This window comes from Protopterus annectens, chromosome 12.part0, assembly GCF_019279795.1.
Source record: "Protopterus annectens isolate FY-2018-M chromosome 12.part0, PAN1.0, whole genome shotgun sequence".
Lineage (NCBI taxonomy): Eukaryota > Metazoa > Chordata > Ceratodontiformes > Protopteridae > Protopterus > Protopterus annectens.
The window spans coordinates 139,647,736-139,672,134 of NC_056746.1; the positions used below are offsets into that span (position 1 = coordinate 139,647,736).

The window sequence follows — 24,399 nt, forward strand, 5'->3', positions numbered from 1 at the left end:
GGAGGGACAGGTATATCTGACAGAGGATACCACTGCTGTGGAAGAGACTCCCCATCCATATAAAACAAAGTTCATCCCTGTTCATTTTCAAGCACAATTTAGATTTATGGATGTCAAATAGAAAATGTATCCAAAGACTGTTTCCTGTACTATTAATGGACAGAGTCAGCTCCGGAACAATTTGAGGGGACACAAGCATGGGGATAAAGCATCTATGATATGATCCCAGCTTTTCTCATTAGGGTTAATATATAATTATCAACCACGCGATCGATAAGGCCGAACTATAACCAAAATGGAGAGATTATTTTGAGCACAAAAAGAGAATTGGATAGGCTGAAAATGTAGAGCAAGGGCAGATAGACTGGTACCTAACTTTGAAGCTGTGGACTCTTACTGGGGTCTGAACAATGCGTGTTTGAACTAGGAGATAAAAGCTCCTGTTAATGTTCGGTTTGCATACTAGCATTGGACAGAGCTCCACGTACTGTAGTGTGAATATGACGATGCACAGGAGTCACCAAGTGCTGTAGTTTGAATATGACGATGCAGAGGAATCGCCACATACTGTAGTGCGAATATGACGATGCACAGGAGTCAATTGGTATCCTCCTTAGTAAGCAAGTCATTTGTATCAGTACTTGAAAGGCTGGGGTGCTCTTTTCTGAATGTCAAATCGAGAAACCTGCATGTTTTGTGAGAATCAGCATGGTCATTAGGTTATTTGTGGGGTACAGTTAGAGGTGACACATACTCTAATCCCTTGGAAATTGTTTTGGGGAGAGAGGAAAGAAGGAAGAAAGAAAGTTTTCAGGTTATATACAACTGTTTAGTGATTATGGCTTTCAGGTCATCTAAGTGAAGGTTAATGCTAGGGTCTGGTCCAAACATACAAAGATGTAGACTGTTTAAATGAGTGATCTGTTAGGGTATGAGCTCTGCAAGTAACCAAACAATATGGACATTTGTTTTTGTAATCCGAATAATATGCTTTTAAAGAAGAGTTGCTTTATTGCAAAACAATCCAGATAATATAGAAGCCAACCTTCAGGTCAGCTTCAATACAAATTCATGCCTAAAACAAAACGAAAGTTCTCATGCCATAGAAGTTAGGGTCCGGTTATAGATATGGCCAAGTTCATTCTGATAAGGTATGATTTTATTTGTGATGAGTTGCACCAGATGACCAGGTCTATCTGTAAAAAAAAAATAAATAAAAAAAAATAAAAAGATTCCTCATTTTTTGTGTTTAAAGTAGAAAGGACACTAATGAAACCCATAGAAAGGAGGACAAAATTCAGGCTTGTAGTACCACCAAGATAAACCAGGGATCTATCTTCAAGGCGGCTGCAAAACTTTCCAAGTGAATTTCAGCTAGGCTTTTATTAACAAGTATTTTAAGCAAATGTGGGTAACTGCATTAAAGGCTTATGTTGCATTACCATACATTCTGGATGTTAGGAGAGAACTATCCTTGTTTTCATATGAGTCATCAGTCAAGTGTCACAGGTTAATGAGTGTGCCTCTTACTAGTAGTAATCAGTATGGCTTGCTTACCCAAACACCATATTTATCCAAGTACTGTTGAATATTCTATAAAGAGAAGTCAGTGTAGACATTTGGATACAACGCTGAAGCCTTGTTTATGATTTAATGATAAAGTGCAAAAGGATTATGTTAATTAATAAAAGAAAATCGCATCTTTAAACTTACTTCTTGAGAAGAGAAGGAAGGGGTTTAATGGATTTCGAGTTAATTTTACTTTTAAAACTCCTGTGGAACACATGGATGTCTACAGCCAAGTGTTGCCAATAAATATTCTTGCTCTATCAACATGACCTGCTTATACAAAATGGCATCATTATAGGACTATTTGCTAACTACACAATTACTTAACTGGGAAACAATTGCAATTATTTAGTTGATAAACTGTTTTTAACTTTTTTTAAAGAAATGATAAATTTTTTCCCCAGCACATTTTGCAAAATGGAAAAATGGTGCTTTTAATGATTAACTTAAATGATCCCCTACTTTCCTTAAGTCTCCATAAAGTCCTGATTAACATGATGCGAATTTCCCTGCTAACATAATACAATAGTACATATTCTCTACAGGTGTCTGCTCCTCCTTTTGGAATTTTAAAAATAAATTCCCTTCTCTATCCTTTCCAAGAATTGATTGCAAATATGAAAATGTGATTTTAGGTTTTTCAGGTATTTTTTTTTTAAGTAACATAATACATTTGTATTTGATCTTTCATTTTAAGGAATGGCAAAGAACTGTATGTAGATAAATTGGCAGACCTCCAAATTTGTGTGTGTACAGTTCGTATAGTGTGTTTGTACCCTGCAATGGACAGGTATTCCAAACAATATTGATTGCTGCCTTACACCTGCAGCTTTCTGGGAAAGGTTTCATCTTTCTGCATCAGTGAATTTGATAAAGCTGGTATCATAGACAGATGAATGGACTGCTGGACAGGATGAATAATACTTTTTGTAAAGTTAAAAAGTGCATTGTATTAATGTGTGAAGCATGTTAAAATGAAGTCAGCTACTCTTTGTATGCCTTTAAGGTGTAGCATATTTAGATATGATTTTTTTGTACTGACAGTTCTATTTGTAATCAGTGATCTTTTCTTGTAAATATTTTGAAGTGAAAGGATGACTTGCAGCAATCAATGATACAACTAGGTTCCAAATGGCTGTGCTTTGTTAGTGAATGCAATTAATAAATTAACTGTAATGTTCGTAAATTGCTGGGATAGCAGGTTTCAAGTAGATTAAAGATCTCATTAGCAACATTACGGTTTATATTCTTATCATCCAAAACACACTTGTTTACATTAATCTTCTTTCAAAATGATCCAGACAATCCCTAAACGAAGTGTGACCTCCTAGGAATATGCTTTATAATTTTATAGAACTTTCACAGAGGTTTTGCACCATCATGAATTGCAACCTTCATTACTGGTAGTCAGTTGTTCCCACAAGAATCATTTCAAATCAGAGGTTACCCAGTGTTTTTCCCTCACTTGTTTTGATATGCAGTAAGAAAGTGTTTGGTTTACATGCAAACTGAATGACATGAGTAAACAAATCCAGGGCATTATTATGATTTGTTTGCCACTTGGACTACAGTCAAGCTTGTTATGAAAAGTTATTATTTGCTGGCTTGTTTTCCATGTGAGTTGCCAATCATTCTGGTCACGATTTAGTGGAACAGTTTTGGTTTGTTGCCATAACTGAAGAGGCAGGTGAGATGAATTGCCACACGTGCTATGAAAGAAACAGGGAGTGTATATTTTCCAAGGTTTATTGGACAGGAAAAGATAAAATGATATGGTTGTTGGAAACAATATATTTTATTAAGACATCATGTGAAGGCTGCCAGCCTAGCCAGATAGAATTTTGGAGATAATTCTGTCATCTGTAAATATTAATGTAAACCACAGGCTTGTCTTAAATGGTAAAAATAGTGTTACATGTGGAACTGCAAAAATGTGACAACAGTGCACTCTGCTGACCAAGTAAAGCATGTTGTGACCCTTTGATGTAAACACAGCTCCGGCCAGTCTAGATCAAGGAATTCTTGCTATTGTTTTAAGGCCATAGTTAATGGCCAGAATTTGCATGCATAAATGTCCTTAATGGCTTTGCTTCCTGACCTGGTGTGAGCTTACTAAAGAATGTAGCCTGTTAGCCTAGGAACACAGGAAAGTGTGAAGAATGATGTAATGTGAACCAAGAATGGGATTTTAAAACAGAATCAGAGAGCATTAAGCATTTTTGTCTTGACCATCCAACTCGGCACTGTCTTACTCTATATGTAAGTTTATCTTAGACTTGTGTTGTCTCTTAGAAATAGCTAGAAACTAAAAAGATTAGACTAAGTGTTTTTCTGTGATGTCAGAACTGTACTACTGAATTATTTTAAGCATTTCTCTGGGAGCTCTGAACTCTTGACTACCACTATGTAGTAAAAAGTATTCTCTTGTGTTGTGACTATTTGTTATTAAATATTTTTAAACCCTTTCAACTGTGGCTGTTTTTGTAGAGGTAAATTTAAGCTCTTTAGAGTACCTGCATGCCTTTGGTAAAATTGTACAAAGCCACTCCAATAGCTTTAGCCGTGGGCTATACTACCAATTGGATAATAATATTGCACAGTAAAAACTGGACCCCTTATAAGGGCCTTTGAGTAGCTGATAAATATTAGTGGGAGGTGGCAGCTGATACTACCGTATAGTCTGGGAAAAGGGGGCACAGCTGGAGAACCTGTGCCAGCCTTCCCCAGGAGTGTCTGTGTGGTTATATAAACTCTTCTCAAAGTGTGTGTGCGCATGTGTGTGTTGTGTGCGTCAGCTACTTGGGCAGGGACACGAAGCACTGGTTGGACAGAGAGGGTGCTGTAGGTTTAAGCTTTCCCACTAGGCTTAGATCTGGACCCTATAGCTGTGCCAATGGGGAGTCTTATTAGGGACCTGGAAAGCTAAGCAGCAACCAGCCCAGGACTGACTGTGATCTCTGTGTGCACTTAAAGGAAATTGCACTTTGCTGTGTGTATTTGTTATCCTTTCCTCCTATATGAGATGCCCCTCACTGTTGTTAGTGGTGAGAATTGAGGCTCCTTGATTGCTGGGCCAGGGAAAGGGTGTCACATATTAATTGTTTTGCAGCGGTGGGATATCCACACCATATATTAATTGTTTGGCTGTGGTGGGATATCCACACCACATATTAATTGGTTGGCAAATACTAATTGGCTTGTAGTAGTGTGGGTAGAGTGAATTCCTGTAGCTTGTGTGTAGTGAGCTTTGAAGGTGTTTTGTACTCTAAATCAACCATGCAGTGAATACTCAGAGTTCAGATCACAATTGTTTTATTTCTTTTGTTAGCTTAGTTAGTCAGGGTGAGCAGGCAGCATGTCAGCAGAGAAGTATGGAAAGCTGACAAGGAGCCAGCTGGCTGAGATGTGCCAGGCTAGGGGACTGGTGCATGGAAACCTGACTAAGGCAGACCTAATTGCAGCCTTGGTTACAGCTGCATCAGAAAACTGCAACCAGGAAGACAATCAGACTGGCAGTGGAGATATAATACCCTGGTAGAACAGACAGCTCAACCTTTCTACAGAGGACTTAAAAATCCATCTGGAGCTAAAGAGACATGAGTTGGAGGCCAGGCATTTGGAGACAGAAGCAGGTGAGAGACTGAGGAGTCTACAGGCAGAGGAGAATGAGAAACTGCTACTCCTGGAAGCCGAGGAACAGCAGTGGCAGAGGAATCAGGAGAGGGAAATGCTGACTCTTCGCCAGAGTCATGGAGGTAATGGGGAAGGGAATAACTGGACCCCAGAAGCACAAAAGGTCAGTAAATTTCTTCCGCAGTTTAAAGAGGGGGATAATTTTGATAGCTTCATTCATATGTTTGAGAGGGTATGCAAACAGTATAGTGTTGACCAAAGGCTCTGGGTATGGTTCCTGACCCCCTTACTCCATAGTAAAGCTGTAACTGTTTTGTCAAACAAATCTGATGTTGCATGTTTTGATTATACTACTGATAAAAAACACTTGTTAGAATTGTTTAAGCTAACACCTGAAACGTATAGGAAAATGTTTTGTGAGCATAAACGCAAGGCAGATGAAAGTGTGTGTGAATATGTTGCTGAACTGGGCACTTATTTCCATAGGTGGGTGAGTGGATGTCAGGTCACCACTTTTGAAGAGCTGGCAGAACTTTTAGTAAGGATCTGGTTAGCTGATAGACAATGTGCTACTTCAGATGATGTGGGGAAGAAGGGAGACCTATACCTGGCAAGCAGGGCATCCCTGCACAGGAAAGGGACCCTCAGTACTGCTTATAGGTCTACAGAAACCCAGGGTGGGCAGCACAGACTGCCCCAACAGAATCTGCCAGTAGCAAGGGAAGCCACTAGTCCAGGTACATGTCCATGAGCTAGGGTTAAATGTTTTGAATGCAGCCAGTGGGGCCTTGTGGCATACAGGTGTCCATGGAGTCAAGGTGGGGAACAAAAGGTGAGGGAGCCAGTACGTGGGAAAGACAAAATGCCAATAGTAGGTTGTCTTGAGACAACAGGGGTTCTGAACTTCCATCCTGCAGATGTCCTGATAGCAAAGGATTTGGATGAGGCAGTGCCATGTGCTTATGCAGTTACATGCAGTCAGTCTAGGAGACAAGCATGTAGGTCTGGTAGCCTGAGGGAGACCCAGACAGACTGCATATTTGCAGCCAGGACTGGTGAGGTGGTTACTTCAGGGAGGGTGCTACTCTGTAGCAGTGAGACTGAATGTGAGCCACCACTGCTTGTGGGCACTGATGGGTCTCTTGGATACAGTGATTGCAAAGGTAGAGGTGAGTAGTAGTACCCAGGCTGACAGTGAGGCACTACTATCAAATGATGCCAAACTTCCTGTGGAAGGGGAGCTGGGAAAGGTTACAAAGAGAGAGTTGAGTCAGGCTCAGCTCTCAGACTATACATTACAAGGCCTGAGGCAGGTAGCTAGTGAGGCACCTGATTCTCAAGAAAAGGGGGAATCTGTATACTGGAACAAAGGGTTACTGTACAGAGAGTGGACCCCTGAGGGAGGGCTAGAAGGTGAGAGAGTACAGCAGTTGGTAGTGCCTAAAGCCTACCATCTGGTGCTTCTAGTCATAGCCCATGATATTCCCTTTGCAGGTCATATGGGCATAAAATGTACAAAGAGGCATATTATGCAGAACTTCTATTGGCCTGGAATTTCCAGAGATGTAACAGGGTACTGCAGGACCTGTGAGCAGTGCCAAAAGGTAGGCAAGGCAGGAGACAAGGTGAGAGCTCCTTTGATGGCTTTGCTTGTGACTGAGGAGTCATTTCAGAGAGTAGCTATGGATATTGTGGGTCCTGTGAGTACCTCAGGCTCCACAGGGAAAAAATGTATCCTAGTGGTAGTGGATTATGCTACACGATACCCTGAGGCAGTGGCTTTGTTCTCCATTGAGGGAGAGAAGGTGGCAAATGCTTTGTTAGAGATTTTCAGCAGGGTAGGTTTCCCAAAAGAAATACTGACCGACAGAGGTGCCAATTTCATGTAAGACCTGCTAGCTTGTCTGTGGAAGTCCTGTGCGGTGAAGCACATGAAGACCACCCCTACCATCCACAGACTAATGGTCTTGTTGAGAGGTTAAACTCTACAATCAAGTCCATGCTACAGGCATTTGCAGATCAGTTTAAGAGGGAGTGGGACAAATATTTGCCTCGTCTGTTGTTTGCTTACAGAGAGGTTCCCCAGGAATCCACAGGTTGTTCACCCTTTGAGTTGCTGTATGAGCATAGGGTGAGGGGACCTCTAGATGTAATTCAAGATGAGTGGGAAGGTGATTGCGAGTCTTACAAGGAGTCTGTTGTGGCATACATCCTAAACCTCAGGACAAGGCTCAGGGAACTCATAGGCATGGCCCAGGAGAACCTGGCAGAATCCAACAGAAAAAAGTGTGGCATGACAGGAATGCTCGAACTAGAGAGTATGCTGTGGGGCAGCAGGTAATGGTTCTCATTCCTGTCAGACACAACAAACTGCAAGCAGCTTGGGAGGGACCCTACAAGGTGGTAAGAAAGGTAAGTGATATTAACTACATGGTGGAACTGCTAGGTAGACAGCAGGGGCACAAATTGTACCATGTTACATGATGAAATCTTACCATGATAGGAGGACCTTGTGCTGAGCATTTGCAGTGGATTGCAGAAGGAGTCTGAGGGAGATCTGGGAACTGATCTCCTCAGTAAGGCTTGGGCTGACACCTCAGTGGAAGGGGTAGCAATGTCTCAGCAGCTATCTCCTACCCAGGTTCGAGAAATCCAAGCAGTGTTGCAGGAATTTGGGGACATGTTCACTGGGAAACCAGGGTGCACCCACCTGGGACAGCACCAGGTAGATACAGGACCCCACAAAGGCTTATTAGGCAGGCCCCGTATAGAGTGCCTGAGAGAGTCAAACAGACTCTGAGGGAGAGGTACAGGAGATGTTGGAACTATAGGTGATTCAAGAGTCCAACAGTCCCTGGGCCTCCCCAGTTGTGTTGGTGCCAAAGAAGGATGGCAGCACCAGGTTTTATGTGGACTACAGGAAATTAAATAGTCACACAGAGTCAGATGCTTACCCCATGCCTAGAACAGATGAGGCCCTAGAGCAGCTGGATGGGGCTAAGTATCTTACAACCATTGATCTTACCAAGGGTTACTGGCAGGTGCCCTTGACTCCCAGTGCTAGAGAGAAGTCAGCCTTTGTGACTCCTTTTGGCTTGTATGAGTTCACAAAGATACCATTTTGGATGATGAATGCCCCAGTGACTTTCCAGAGGCTGGTAGATCATATCCTAGCAGGAGCAGGAGGGTTGCCCTTGCGTACCTAGATAATATTGCCATCTACAGCCATTCCTGGCCACAGCACCTTCAGCATGTCAGTGAGGTGCTGGGCAGACTACAGAGGGCAGGGCTGACTATTAAGCTGAGCAAATGTCAGGTGGGTATGGCAGAGATCTCCTACCTAGGACATAGAGTGGGGAGTGGTAAGATAAGGCCAGAACCTGCCAAAGTGGAAGCCATTTAGGCATGGCCCTACAAAAAAGCAGGTGAGGGTGTTTTTAGGGACAGCAGGTACTACAGAAAGTTCGTCCCCAGTTATAGTACTATAGCTGCTCCCCTCACAGACCTGACAAGGAAGAATAGGCCAGATAAGATAGTGTGGACCCCAGCATGTGAGCAGGCATTCCAGAAGCTTAAAGAAACTTTGGGAGGACCCAGCCAGTCCAGATTACAGAAAAGAATTTGTTGTGCAGTTTGATGCTTCAAATCATGGGGTGGGAGCTGTACTTAGCCAGATTTCTTCAGAGGGAGAAGAGCACCCAGTGGTTTATCTCAGTCATAGGCTCCAACCCAGGGAGGAATGCTATGCAGCTGTAGAAAAGGAATGTCTAGCCATAGTGTGGGCACTGCAGAAACTTCAGCCTTATCTGTATGGAAGGAAATTCACTGTTATGACAGATCACAACCCCCTAACATGGTTGAACAGAGCCAGCCAGCAAAATGCCAAGTTGCTAAGATGGAGCCTGGGGTTGCAAGCATATGATATGTCAGTGCAGCACCACAGTGGGATTAGCAATGCCAATGCAGATGGGCTCTCAAGACAGGGAGCAGGGTAAGATATACTCAGATAGACCTAAGCTTCTCAAGCAGCGTTTCTCAAGGGTCACTTGAAAAACTAGCTTGAGAGATAATTCTGTCATCTGTAATATTAATGTAAACCACAGGCTTGTTGTCTTAAATGGTAAAAATAGTGTTACATGTGGAACTGTAAAAATGTAACAACAGTGCACTCTGCTGACCAAGTAAAGCATGTTGTGACCCCTTGATGTAAACATGGCTCTGGCAGGTCTAGATGAAAGAATTATTGCTATTGTTTTAAGGACATAGTTAATGGCTAGAATTTGCATGCATAAATGTCCTTAATGGCTTTGCTTCCTGACCTGGTGTGAGCTTACTAAAGAATGTAGCCTGTTAGCCTGGGAACCCAGGGAAGTGTGAAGGATGACGTAATGTGAACCAGGAATGGGATTTTAAAAACAGAGAGAATCAGAGAGCATTAAGCATTTTTGTCTTGACCACCCAACTCAGTACTGTCTTGCTCTATATGTAAGTTTATCTTAGACTTGTGTTTTCTCTTAGAAATCGCTAGAAACCAGAAATATTAGACTGTGTTTTTCTGTGATGTCAGAACTGTACTACTGAATTATTTTAAGTATTTTCCTGTGATCTCTGAACTCTTGACTAGCACTGTGTAGTAAAAAGTATTGTCTTGTGATTTGACTATTTGTTATTAAACATTTTAAACCCTTTCAACTGTGGCTGTTTTTGTAGAGATAATTTAAGCTGTTTAGAGTACATGCATGCCTTTGATAAAATTGTACAAATCCACTCCAATAGATTTAGCCGTGGGCTATACTACTAATTGGATAATAATATTGCACAGTAATAATTGGACACCCTTTTAAGGGCCTTTGATTAGCTGATAAATATTAGTGGGTGGTGGCAGCTGATACTACCATATAGTCTGGGAAAAGGGGGCACAGCTGGAGAACCTGTTCCAGCCTTCTCCAGGAGTGTCTGTGTGGTTATATAAACTCTTCTCAAGCTACTTGGGCAGGGACATGAAGCACTGGTTGGACAGAGAGGGTGCTGGAGGTTTTAGCTTGACCACTAGGCTGAGATCTGGACCCTATAGCTGTGCCAGTGGGGAGTTTTATTGGGGACCTGGAGAGCAAGGGAAAGACCAGCCCGGGACTGACTGTGATCTCTGCATGCTCTTAAAGGAAATTGAACTTTACTGTGTGTATTTGTTATTCTTTCCTCCTATATGAGACACCCCTCACTGATGTTAGTGGTGAGGATTGAGGCTCCTTGATTGCTGGGCCAGGGCATGGGTGTCACACATCCCCTACCAGTATGTTGTGCAACCCCAGTTATAGTTGCCTTGGGTTTTACTCTTAAGATATAAGCAATGCAATATCTTACAATAAATACGGAAATCATGAAATCCATCCATCTGTCCATACATACATACATATGTACATAAAACAAGTAATAATTTGTGTGCAGGGCAAATTAGTCTTGAGATCCTTATATTAGTAAGGTACCAATATGGTAATTTGGGGCCTGGATTTAAATTTAATAGGTAGCACATTTCCTAATGTCACATTATATTAGAAAAAATGACCAACCCTATTAAAAACATCTGTCATTTGTACTTAGAGCACTTTATATTGGTTGGGTGGTACATGGCCACAAACTCTCATGTGGTTTACATAGTCTTTAATGTTAACTCAGAGTACAGCAATCCAAACAAAAAACAGGTGTCAATGTTTACTTTAGCATTGACTACAAATACATAACTGTATTAACTCTGTGTAGTAAATAAGCCTCTGCAGTTTTCATTTAACGCAATACCAAGGTCTCTCCATATTTAGTCTAGGTGATGAGTATATTTAATTAAAAAATGTGAAAAAAGCACGAATGACTGTCACAATTAAGTACCTGCTCCCCCTGTGTGCCATACTTTGTTACAATTTCCATCTGTTGTACTTCATGTAATATAGCTTTTGATTGGCTATGAAGGTAGTCCATTATCCAAAAGAAAATGTAAGAATTAAAATAAGGTGAAAATTAACTGGAAAAGAATATGTCCCCGTCTCCCCACAAAAAATAAAATGCTCAGTCTATTTTAAAGTTTTATTAAATACCTGTATCTTCTTTTGGTGGAATCCAGTCCAAATAATGAATGGAATGATGAAAATGAAACTTCCCACACCAGCAAGGACTGACGGGCCGAAATTCTAATACAAAATAAAGAAATGCAACTGTAATTATTTGGTAGTTCAAGCATGCTGGGTAGTCCTTGTAAAATGCACAGCAACAAAAACAATTGGAAAAATAAAATGAAATATAGTATAAAATTAAATTTCTAACAGAAGACTCACATTTATTATGACTTTTCAGGTGTTGCATTTAAACCAGAGAAACTGCCATTCCCTTTCCTCACTTTCTTTACAGGTGCTCCAAGCTCTTTTAAATTGTCCAAAATACCTTAGCGTGTCTACACATTCTAGCATTTCATTCCACCAGACTACCACCAACTTGTTGAATATGCTTATCTTATTGTCTAGGCTAAACTGGGTTTCCTTATGACACGTGTGACACATTGTTTCATTCCCATCCATCTAAACACATCACGCGTCACTTCCACTTTAATTTCTGATGCACCCATATCCTGTTCCTAGTCTGTCTCCATTTATGCTAGTGAAAGTATCTCAAGCTCCCAAAGTCTCTCTTTGTGAGCCACTCCCTTTATTGTACATACCATTGTACCTGCGTTCCTCTATACTACCTCAGGTAGTAGGACATCATTCTACCTGTAAACTTTGCCAAACTGTCTGCATAATTCTACCTGTGATTTTACAAGTCCTTGAAAGAGACGCATCATCACCTCTCAATTCCAGGATGCTATGACTCTTTCTACTGCTATTCTGTACAAGTCCCATGGCTTGCATTTTCTGCAGTAATAACCCTCAGATTCCTTCATTTTATAGGCATATCTCCCCATACACACATCACATTTGTTGATCATTCACTAGTTGCTTTACTATGCATACAGAAGGTTTGAAATACAGCCACCATCTCCAGGACATTACTTTCAGTCTCTCTAGGCATAGTACACAGTCGGGTTCCACTGCGTTAACTATTTTTGCCTTCCTGGAGAACCTCAATGGGTTTTATTCTTTGGAGTTGCAGCCACTTTTATTATGCTCCACAACTTCTACATTCCTTTGCTTTTTCATATCTCAATGTCCCCATCCTTGTATCTTCAATACGTTCCCATAGTCTTATCCATATAATCCCAGATTCTAGTCCTTGTGCCAAAGCTTGATTCCTTTTCCATTGCTAGTGTAAACTACACTATTACACGGATGTTTTTTCAAAGGTGTTCTCACTTGTAGATCCTTAACTATGTTCTTTTTGCAGAAAAATCAGACTGAATATTTTCATCCAAATTCCAAGTATTACTTTCTAGTTAAGCATTATAGTTGCAATATCTTGATTAGCATTTTTGCCGCTCTTCAGTGATAATCTATGTAAGGCAGATTGGAGCACTTTATGCTCTCCTGTTATTGCCACTCTCTGCCTGTTTCTGCCCACATACAGTGATGGACTGCTCTGAACTGTTTTCTCATCATAACCACCCTCTTTTTCCTATACATCTCTTAATCCTGTTTAAGCACATCATTCACGACAGTTGCAATGGGTGCTTGTAGAGGGTATCTGGTAAAATATATCTTCCCTTTTACTGTACATTAACTTTATCACTAGGAAATGGATTGTGAGCTCAGCACTGCCATCTTTCTCTCCCTTCCTATTTTAGCTGCATCACCTTCTCCTCCAAACATATTGACAAATGCCATTATGTCCTTTGAGTACTTTGCTACCATATCATTCCTAAATACACTACATTCTGAGATGATGTTGTCCCATCTTCTCATAATTTGCCTACGTTCTTATTTTGACAATGTCAGCTTCAGTATGAACGACTAAGTTCTTTCAGTTCAGCCATCTTCCTGTCTAGCCTTCTGGAACTGCCAGGCATCATCCATAACACAACGTTGACCTCCTCTTGGTCTTCTTTCTGTCTCTTCCCTCTAACAGTCTACCTGGCTCAAATTTGCTACATGCTCCTCTTTTCCTTACTCTTTCTGTTATACACTTTGTCTGGCAGGTAGTGCAGAGAATTAAGGCTCTGAGCTGTTATTAAGCTACTTCTTGCAGGCAGGAGTACAGGGTTTGATCCTTGCCACTTCTGTTTGTCAGTGTGACTGTGAGTGAGTGCCATAGCCAGACAGTTATCCTCAGTTGCAAATTAATTTTATGTTTTACATTCCCTCTCTCTCTCTCTCTCTACTGCCTTAGCCTTACCACCTTCACGCTATTTTACTTATTCTCCATGCCTATATCCAACTTCCCATTTTATAGCTTCATCCATTTACTGTTTCCCCTAAACTCCATCCACATTCTTCTCCTCCCTGACCTGTCATTCTCTACTAGTCCACCGGAGTTGCACTGTCTTCTTCTTTCACTATTATCTCATGTTAAAGCATATATACTTTGAGATGCCTATTCAACCCATTTTTTAACACTGCTATGCCTCTAGTGACAAGAAGAGGTCTCTCTCTACTAAGCAGTTAGCTGCCTTCCCTGGCTTGTTCTCAGTCACCTACTGTCCTAATTCCTAGCTAGTCATCCCACTCCCTGAGCCAACAGTTAAACTGCCTGATCCTCACTTTCCTAAGCCTGCCAGCCTTCAGTACAGAAAGGACTTTGAAGAGTGCCATTCACTTCACTGCCTCTTTTGTGGTTCCATCTGCTAGGTTACTTATACCCACATAGACTGGCATAAGTACACATTCACTTTCCTTTGTTACCAGTTTGGCCTCTACTAGTCCTTTCCCAGTGAAGGCTTCGACTACAACTTTTTGTACCTTCACCAATTTGCGCTTATCCCTTTTTGTTTCTTAATGTAACATTCCAAGTAAGGTTCATAGGTAAGCACTAAGAGTCTTCTTCTATCAGACCCACCAGCGCTCTTTCCCGGCTACGGCTACTTGCCTCCAGTGCTGCTCCTCTACTCCCTGTCCACCTATATCCTTATCTCTTGTGGATCCTTTCTGACCAGGGTGCCCACCATTCCTGTACTGTCCTGTTCCACCTTAATCTTTCACTGCAGTGTTCCCTCCTAACCACTTCTAACCACATTATCCTCTCTTCCTGCCTCTATGTGCATCATATCTCTTTTTTTTTGTTTACTAGCTCACCGTATAACTATCTGTCTCCTCTCCATCTGCCACTACCTTCCTACCCACCTAATCTTATGTTCACATCTCCCTGCAGTGCACTTCTTCTTCCATACCTACCTCTAAATTTCATTACTGGACTCTTGCCTTCCTCCAACCCTTATTCCTCTCTTTCTTGACATCCAGAGTCTCCAATTTCTGGATTTTTCCTACCCGATCTTCCTCAGTATGTCTTCTTCTACATACATGGACACAAACTATTAATCCAACTACTCTTCTAAAAACGATGTCGGTTAGACTCTGATGTGTAGCCAGTATGGTTCCTAAGCACCTTTCCTTGCCCACTTCTCTTGCATTTGCAGAGGTATAACCATACAGAGGTACATGTAAACAGCCAGCTAAATACCAAAACTTGAGACATTATAGATCAGAGGAAATCACTGCAACAGCATGCAGATATTTGCTGCTTAAAAGGAAGGGAGTGGACAATGCATGCACAGAGCAGATTTTGACTACAATAAATCTTGTACTTAAGATTAGAGGAATATGGTAACTCTTTACTTCTAGTTAAGCAAACTGCTTGCAAGGAGGAAATAAAAGTTAATAAAGACAAGCCTTTATACAAGTTAGAAATGCAGAACTCTGCTTAAAATTTATTTTACAGAATCAAGGTACATGGCTCACTGGTGTATGCTGCAGAGGATAACGCTTTGTACGACTACAGACAGCCACCATGAGGAGACTTCATATTACACTGTGTTCTAACCTCATTAGTTCAGCTCTAATGAACAGAACATCTGAACCCAGGTGATCCCTCAAGGTGCGAATAAGGACAGTTGTTTTCACATTATCTACATATGGGAAAAGTAAGAACCAGAACATAAATCCAAGGACATCACACAGCGAATCAGTAAATGCATCGTCTTCAAATTATGTTCCATCCATAGAGCCCTCATTTCAGGGGAAACTTGGATACTCTTTTTAGGATGCTAGCTGCTTTCATGACCGATGCTTTTTCTGATGGCATTTTAAAGCAGTGTTAAAATGAAGAATTATTGACCTATACATACATGGAATTGTAGAAAGCCAAATCGCTTCTGTATCTTAAAAGCTACTACAATTCAATGGAAGCAATTAAAAAAAGAGTTTTTTTTTTTTTACTGAATGTGTATTTAACTCAATAAACATTACTTTAGACAAACTTTTGTAATACAGTTTCTGATACAGGCACCCCTGGTAAGTTGGCTGGCCAAGTAGTACATATTTTTATGATTCTGAGAGATGACATGTTATGAGACACTCAGTCATATTGTTTACAACAACCTGACACTTGTCACCACGTCAGTGTCATCAGCAAAGTAAAAGAAGCAATGTACTCTTTTTGGTATGAAGCTTATGAGTTTTCACTCTTCCTTCTAACCTTATTTTAAATACATACATGGCATGAAGTCCAGGTTGTTCAGTAACAGTATCACTATGCTGTCTCACCTTTGTCTGTCCCTCAAGATATACCTGGAACTGGCTCACCTCCAGCTATCACACAAGAGCATGTTCTAAAAGTGGTGTCAAAAGCTAAAAATATTACATCAGTGGGTCCTGACAATATCACAAGATGCATCTTAAACAGCATGAAGCACAATTTAGCCACACCCTTAACAGCACTGTTCAATCTCAGCCTCCATACAGGTTTTGTACCAAGTGAATGGATAACAGCTACAGTCATTCCTCTGCATAAGAGAGGAGCTGGACAGTTACAGACCCACAAGTCTGTCCAGCCTCATATGCTAAGCCATTGAAATACTTATAGCATAGAATTAATCAATCAGGACATAGGAAACCTCCAAACACTGGATCTGTTTCTGTCCGGATTCGTCAAAGGCTGGTAATGGTTACTCAACCTGGTGGATTTTTTGAAAGGTCACTAACAGAATGTATGAAGGCAAACAACTCAAATAGCATTCTCTGACATTGGAAATTACCTTACCAAAGCCCAACTTATCCTCAATCCAAAGAAAACTCAGCTTATGATTATAACCAGTTCTAACAAAAACACTAACAGTCAATTCACTATCTACTCCACAAATGTTACTCCAATTGCTCCAGTGGCACAGGCTAAGCTATTGGGAATAACCATAGATTCCCACCTGAAATTTAATAGTCATCTCAACTTAACTATTAAAAAAGTACATGCCAAACTGGGGTCACTCTACCTTATCAAACCATTTCTTACCAGCAACACAAGATCAGCCATTGCTCGCTCCCAACTTCTATCCACCCTACTCTATGCATCTCCCATTCCGACTAATCTCAACAAAACTGAACTAAGCAAAATGGAAGCCTGCTATAACAGAATTGCCCACTTTGCTGCAAATTGCTCATATAGAACTCATCACTGTACTGCTTTGAGACAGCTCCACTGGCTTAAACTGCCCAACCTCCTAACCTACAATCAGCTCTGCCTCTGTCATTCTATCTATTACCTCCCCAATAAGTGTCCTGCCCTCAAAAACCTAGTACAACATCACTCAGCCAAAAGGCCTCTTAGATCATCAAACAAACTACTACTAGAAGTCACCAACAGCTACAATAGCTTTGGAGATGCACTATATGCACTGCGGGCGGCGCAGTGGTGCAGTGGTTAACGCTGTCACCTCACAGCAAGAGGTTCTCCGGTTCGATTCTCGGCTGGGGTGCCTTCTGTGTGGAGTTTGCATGTTCTCCCTGTGTTTGTGTGGGTTTCCTCTGGGTAAAAACATGCTTCTGGAGCATTTCTCCCTGGGCCTCCGCTGAAAACAGGATCTGTGGAACCTAGTCGGACTTTCCCGGTCAACAAATGTAAAATAAAATAAAATAAAAATAAATAAATATATAGTAGTTCAGTGGCCAAAAAATGGAACTCTGTCTCCACTCGCATACAAAACTCATCTTCCAAAACCTCCTTTAAAGACCTCATAAGGCAACATCTCAAGCAAAGTTGCCAGTGCCATGATTGCTTCCCAGGCTAGTGAAAGTATATATACTGTACTACAATATATTTTAGTTTTCAATCTTATCTTAAAACACTGGCTACAAACAATGTATATGCTGTTGTGTACTGTGTATGTGTATATGTTCTACTTATGTGTTCCAATTTCAGCTGTACACACAAATCTATTAATTACTTTTTTTTTTAAAAATTAATATTTGTTTTGTTTGTTCTCGCCACTGTAACTGTTTATGTGCCACATATCACTGTAAAAACATGTTTCTTGTAATTTGTGTGTATACTGATCATGTCTAAATAACTAAATGTGTCAGTAATTTTTCTTTGTGGAGCTTTTCTCCCTGGGGCCTCTGCTGAAAAAGGGCCTTTTCGGCTCAGTCAAACACCCCCGGTTAACAAATGTAAACTAAATAAATAAATAAATAAAATGGTACACACCACATACCCTGACCTGGCCAAAGCGTTTTGACACAATTCCCCACTCAGGCATAGCAGAAAAGCTAATAAGCTGGGAATGCACCCCTATGTCACCTGCTGGATTACTAACTGGCTCACATTTAGGATTCAGAAAATCAAATTAAGAGAAGTTACCTCCAGAAAGAGATCAGTCACCAGTGGAGTCTCCCAGGGTTATCTGCTGGGACCTCTCCTGCTTGGCATCTACTTTTCTCTTGGGCAGATAGCCTAGTATAAACCTATGAACCTATCTTCAAACTAAAGGGGATAAATGCCCTTGGGCAGATAGCCTAGTATAAACCTATGAACCTATGAAAAGACTCTGGGTAAGTTTGCAGATGGTGGCAAGCTAGGGGCAGTCACTGAATCCCAAAATGACTTTGCCATCCTGCAGGAAGGCTTGTCCCAAATAAATAACTGGTGCCAAGAACATGGACTGAAACAAAATGCCAAAAAATCCCATGGAACTACCACATTAACAAGGGTTTATATTACATTATCGAATACTAACGTAATTGAAAACGTAATAGTCAACCCATAAATGTCTAAGTGCTAGAACCTCGAACATTTCAACGGAGATCTTCGTACAGTGCAGACAATGGAAGTTTTCCATTGTCTGCACTGTAGTGCAATCTCGGAGTTGGTATATTTAAGTAGCGGGGGTGTGAGGGGTGCAGGGGGGCTTGCTTGGTTTGTTTGGGTAGGTTTTGTTTTCTTTTTATTCACTGTTTGATGATTTAGCACTTTGACATTTATGGGTCGACTATTACATTTTCAATTACGTTAGTATTCGATAACGTAATATAGACCCCATTAACAATATGCCCCTAAGAGTTGACCCTGTTGTTTGGGATTCAGGAACTTATGTGGAAAGTAACCCAACATGTTCATAGGTGGTTACTGGGCTGTTGACCCGAAGGTCTTTATAAGCCTAGCTGTGTGTACCCAATATAATACTAGAGAAACCGAATGTAAAGGATCATGCCTAAACATGAGATCTTAGTTAGCAATGAATTTCCAAATCTAGAAGGTTCATAGGTGAAATCAATGACATGAATTTATGGTTTCCTGTTCAGTCATCCAGGCTACGCTTAAACTGGATCATAGAGGGGCTTTGTTTGATGTGAACTGGTAGCCTATTTCAAAGGAGTGGCAACCTCTTGAGACACAAATGTGTCTCTACAGGAGGTCCTATTTATGGTGCAGGTCAGGTTAAGGTCCCTGGAGTGGGTGACCCTTTAACTTGCAGATGTGCAGCATTTTCATTAGGTTTGGATCCGAGATCGCTCTGTGTCCGGGCACAAGTCTTCTCTAAATAGTCTGTATGCTACTGAGTACAGTGGCAGTGACTTCAGTCTGTCAATGTATGACGTGCTTGAGACCTTGAATTTTCTTGGTTAGAAATCTCTGAGGTCTCTCCAGTTGCTGCAGGTGCCTGGTAAGGTACATAGCAACTAGAGCCCTGTACTCCTTTACTGGCCTGATGTAGATCAAGTACAGTGGTGTGATGACATCTACCACTTTTGAGGCAATACCTTTGCTAATGAGGTGTGCGAAATAGAATGCCTTTCTTACCACAGTAGACACATGGTGGTCAAAGTTTAGGCTACAGGCAACTTGTGTTCCCAAGTCTCTTACTATTGAGTTGTTACTTGGAGTATTATTATTTATATGATAGTCTGCAGGATATTGTTTTTACTGAAGAGGATAATAATGCTTTTTTTAGCACTGAGTTCAAGTCCAATGTTTTGGCACCAATCATTGGTTTGTGTAAGTCCTTCTTAAAGTATATGATATAATTTGGGGATTCAATGATTGCACCTAATTTGCAGTCGTCAGCAAACTTAGTCAGCTACAGCCCCTCTGTTTAGCCTGTATTTCTGAGAACTATATTCCAAACAGTAGGGGGCCAGCACTGACCCTTGCAGCACCCCACTAGTGACAGGTCTACTGGTTGAGGTAAAGTCTCCAGCGTTGACTGAGTGTGAACTGTTGGTGAGCCAGTTAGCAACCCACCTGATGACATAAGGGTTGATTTTCAACTGGAAGAGTTTATCAATGATGCCTGAATGTGGGATTATGTTGAAGTCCTTGGCCAAGTCAAGGTAGTCTGTATGCACAGATTTACCTTCATCTATGGCTCTGGTGACATTTTTGAAGAAATCCCCCAGGTTTAGCAGGCATGACCTGTCTTTGACAAAACCAAACTGTGTCAGATCAAGGCCTTGGAGCTCACCTACATCCTTATTTATAAGGTCCATGGGTCCATGATGATTTGTTCCATGTCCTTACAGATAAGGCGGGTTAAACATATATGTCTGTAGCTCCCAGGGTCTGTTGCTGTGCCCCCTTTATGAAGGGGGATGAAGGTTGCCGTTTTCCATTCAGTAGAGACAAAACCAGTACTCGGGCTGTCGTTGAAGAGAGTACTTAATGGAGTTGCTAACTCATGTTTTAGACCATTTAAAACTGGTCCCATAGAGGATGTGTTTTTGGCCTTGGAGAGCATTAATGACTTGCGCATTGGAGATGCAAGATGGAGGAAATGTAGAGGGAATGCTTTGTGAAATGTTTGGAGGTTACAGGGAGGTGAAATTTTCACCAAGCCTGTTGGCTAATAGGTTAGCTATTTTCGCAGGATCAGTGTGTGTGATGCCATCCACAGCTAGTTCAGCACACATCTGGGTCCTACTTTTTAGGCTATGGATGTTTCCCCTGTTGGACAGGGGAAACAGTTTCTGACTTTGAGGGAACATGGGCAAAATTTTTGGCTAAGCTTATAAGGCCTCTGGGCCAATAACCTAGTATCACCCTATGAACCTATTCATCCTATATAGCTGAAGAATGCCTTATGGTTATCCTTAGCTATGGTTGCTAAATTTTCTGAAGTTGCCCTTAGAGGATTTTACAAGTTGTCTTATTTGTTTGTTCAAGCAGAGGAGAGGTGTTCTTCCCATGCTGGGACCACTCTTTTTTATTCTTAGACAGCATCTTCTTCCTCTTGTTGTATAAATTATTAATGTTAGATGTCCACCAGAGGCTTGTTTTTACTTAAGGTCATTTTTTGATCCTATCAGGTACAGCTGTGTCAATACATTTGTGTTAAGTGTTTGTAGACGGCATTTGTGTATACCTTAGTATAGTTGTCAATGCCATTTGTGGGAACATGAGTTTGAAAATTATTTATGTCACCCCTTAGGAGGTATAATTAGCTTTGGTAACATTGTTTAACTTGATTTCACCTAAGAAGGGTTCAGGTGTTATAGCTACTTCAAATGTGACTGACTTGTGATCAGATTTAGCCACTGAGGGTCTCATTCTTGCGGTGGTGCGATGGTCACCCATTTTGGTGAGGACCAGGTTGAGAATATTTGAGCTCCTTGTGGGGTTGAATACTATTTTTTCCAGGGCATTAGTGTTAAAGTCCAGGAACCTTTGTGCAAGCATGTTGGTACTCATATAAGTTTCCCAGCCAGTGGAGGAATAGTTAAAATCGCCCATAGCTGGAGTGTTTGGTTGTAAATTGATTGACTCAAATAGGTCCAAATAAGCAGTCTGGGTATCTTGGTTCACTGAAGGGGGTCTATAGCTAATGATGACTTGAAGGGGGGGGGTCTTACCCACAGTTAGCTGAACTTGGAGTAACTCCATGGAGTTTTCCTGGCTAACCAGTCTAGACGTGTATTTGTCTTTGATGAAGACAGATACTCCTCCTCCTCCTTTAGTTCTCACACATTCATTTTACAGTCTGAAAGTGTCAGCTGTTTTAAGGAAGTTCTTCTATATTGCACAGCTTATATGTCATTAGCCCATTTACTCAGCCCTCATTAGGCTAGTCACTGATTATAAATCTTCCTTTAGCATATATCTGTCCAGACACAAGCAACAACTGGAGTGCCTACAAAGATACCTTACTAGAAGGATACAGGTCCTAAATAAGATGGCCTACATGGATCAAAGTCCTGTCACTATACTCTGTATCTTACAGACTGCTAAGAGGTGACCTGTATCTGGTATACAAGCCATTCTCTGGCCCATTACTGAGTGGTTTGGAGGGATAGAAATATCTTGCGGACGATACAGCTATTTTGGAACAGACACCCAATCCACATAAAACAAAGTTCATCCCTGTCCATATACAAGCACAACGTGGATCTATGGATGGGAAACAGAATATTTGCCCCAGGACTGCCCCCTGTGCTACTAATGGACGGAAGAAGCGCCTAAAGGCTTTATCCCATGCATGGATCCCCTCAAATAATCTATGGTGTAATCCCGTTATTCTCATTAGGGGTAATATATAATTATCGACCAAAGCTGGGTAAGGCCAATCGCTAACCAAATGGGATAGGTTTAATATGAATACAGAAAGGGAACCTGGCTACACTTAAAATGCCCTGCAAGGGTAGCTAGCCTACTACTTACCTATGAACCTATTAGATATACAATACTGATGGAAGCTTTCAGCGCATAGCTTGAAAGAGCAAAAATGCAGTGGATAGTTTTTTTTTTTTTCTGAAGAGAGAAATCATAAAAGCTGATTAATTTGGTTGAGTTCACCCACTCAGAAAAAAATTAGCATTTCTGAAATTTCACAATTTACACAGCATAAGAAAAATTAATATGTAAGCTATGGTTAAATCTGAATTTTAGTTATTGTAATCTGAAATCCAGTTTAGTAAATCCTACAATATTCTTTTTTTAACTTATTGTGAATTTCAGACTCAGAAAGCATTTGATTAAGATTTCTGGTGGTTAGATATAAAATCCTGATACTAAAATATAAACAAACAGAAAACTATAATAAATTTATTCAGAAGCCATTAATAAACTAAAGCTAAAAGGTGTTTTTCATTATTTACACTAAACAAAGGAATGTGCATTTTTATTTATTTATTTTTGACATTTACCTTCCACAAGAAGTACATTCCAATGACCACAATCAATGGGCCACACCAGAGATAATTTGCACAAACAGTGAAATCCATTAGTTTCTGTAAATCGGCAGATATCAGAGTCACAATTTCTCCAACACTGTAGGTCTTCCGTACTGAATTTGTAATGGCCAGGGCCTAGGAAGATAAAGCAAAACACACCATCAATATAGCCAAAGTGTCAGAGTTTGAAGTAACAGTGTGTGGTTAGTAGTAAAAAGTTAACTCAGATCAATGCTTGGGTCAGTCTAACAATCTAATCTCTATATTTCAGAAAAGCTTTAAATATAAAAAGTAGGTCTGTATATACTATATAGTTTCCATTAGGGGGTTAAATACATTTCACATAGGGAAGCTGTTTTGGATTACCATGTGTCAAACAATATGTGAAATGGGTGAAATCTTTCCTGAAGGGGCACATTTCAATTACTGTGTTAGAAATGCTTTGCCAGACTGTTTTTAGATTTTTTTTCATTTTTTGTGCGTTATTGACTTGGCGTAGCTGGTAAAGGAAGAGAGGGCTCAATGTTATTTCTGTAGCCTGTTCATTTGAACTGTTACTATCATCACTGTATCTCTTTTTCAAAATGATTTTATGACATTAAGACTGTCGTCTGGTTGATAAAGCCTTTACTATTTCATACTTTCACCTATTTGTTCATAATACTATTTATCTGCAAGACAGTTGATGCAAGAAACCTGCTGCAGACTATTAATATCTAAAACTTGTATTAGGCACTTTCCAGTAAAATTTCAAATTATCTAAATCAAGGACTTCATATATGGTGTGTTAAACTTAACCAACGAGAAGAACTTAACAGTGAATTTTTGGGCTGCCCTGATCACACAACATCAAAGTCTATTTAAAAAAGTGCTAACTATGGTAGAACACTGATCCTAGTGGAAAAAGTTTGGTATCAATCCAGGAAACGCAAAATGCAAATACAAAGAAAATGCAAATTAAATTTCAGTAAATAAAATTAACAAACAAGAATATAAGGAGTTTGGGCAGCAGCATTATTGCACTGTTAGCAAAAAATTCATATAAAGTCACATTAAGGATGTCAGATTACATCACACTAGACTCAGCAGGTTGTGAATGATAGATTAGATGAAGACGAGTGAGATGTGAAAGACAATTTGAGTGCAATCAGAAGCAGAACTTAGGCGATATGGTTAGAAGAAAGGCCGATGCGTTGGGCAACTGTCTGATGACAGGCTTTTATTTGAGTTCAGAATTCTGAGTATGATGAAATGTCTTGTTTTTTTGATGGAACAGTTTCCCCGGAGTATGGGTCATAGTATGGAGAAGCAGTGATCTGAGCAGCGGAACTTAGTTTTGGAGGGTTTATAATTTGGGTGCAGAAGGGTTCTGGCTTCTAATGTGTCTAATGTTTAGCTGTTAAAAGACAGAGGGTTTGGTTATTTAGGAGTTTGAATAGTTGGAATCCTAAGAGAAGGTCTACACTTTTTTGTACCAGGAGCCAATTTCCTCTTTTCAAAGTCTGCAGAGCGTTCATATGGAAAGGGTAATAAACTTACAAATTTTATTAGTTATTGTTTGGCTGTTCGTGGAGTTTCTTTTTTATATAGAAGCAGTTGGGAAATGGCTATATTCTAGTTGACAGAGATAAGA

The 24,399-nt window shown here is 40.5% G+C and overlaps 1 protein-coding gene across 1 annotated transcript in view; it reads right to left on the bottom strand.

The window, feature by feature from the left end:
• The window catches only part of LOC122816399 (multidrug resistance-associated protein 1-like), an 827,783-nt gene that overhangs the window by 453,288 nt on the left and 350,096 nt on the right, over positions 1 to 24,399 (bottom strand). The window contains exons 10-11 of the mRNA XM_044089157.1: positions 22,740 to 22,901; positions 11,292 to 11,384 (exon numbers count right to left, since the gene is read on the bottom strand). Of these exons, the coding sequence (XP_043945092.1) occupies positions 11,292 to 11,384; positions 22,740 to 22,901 (255 nt within the window). The remainder of the gene's footprint in view (positions 1 to 11,291; positions 11,385 to 22,739; positions 22,902 to 24,399) is intronic.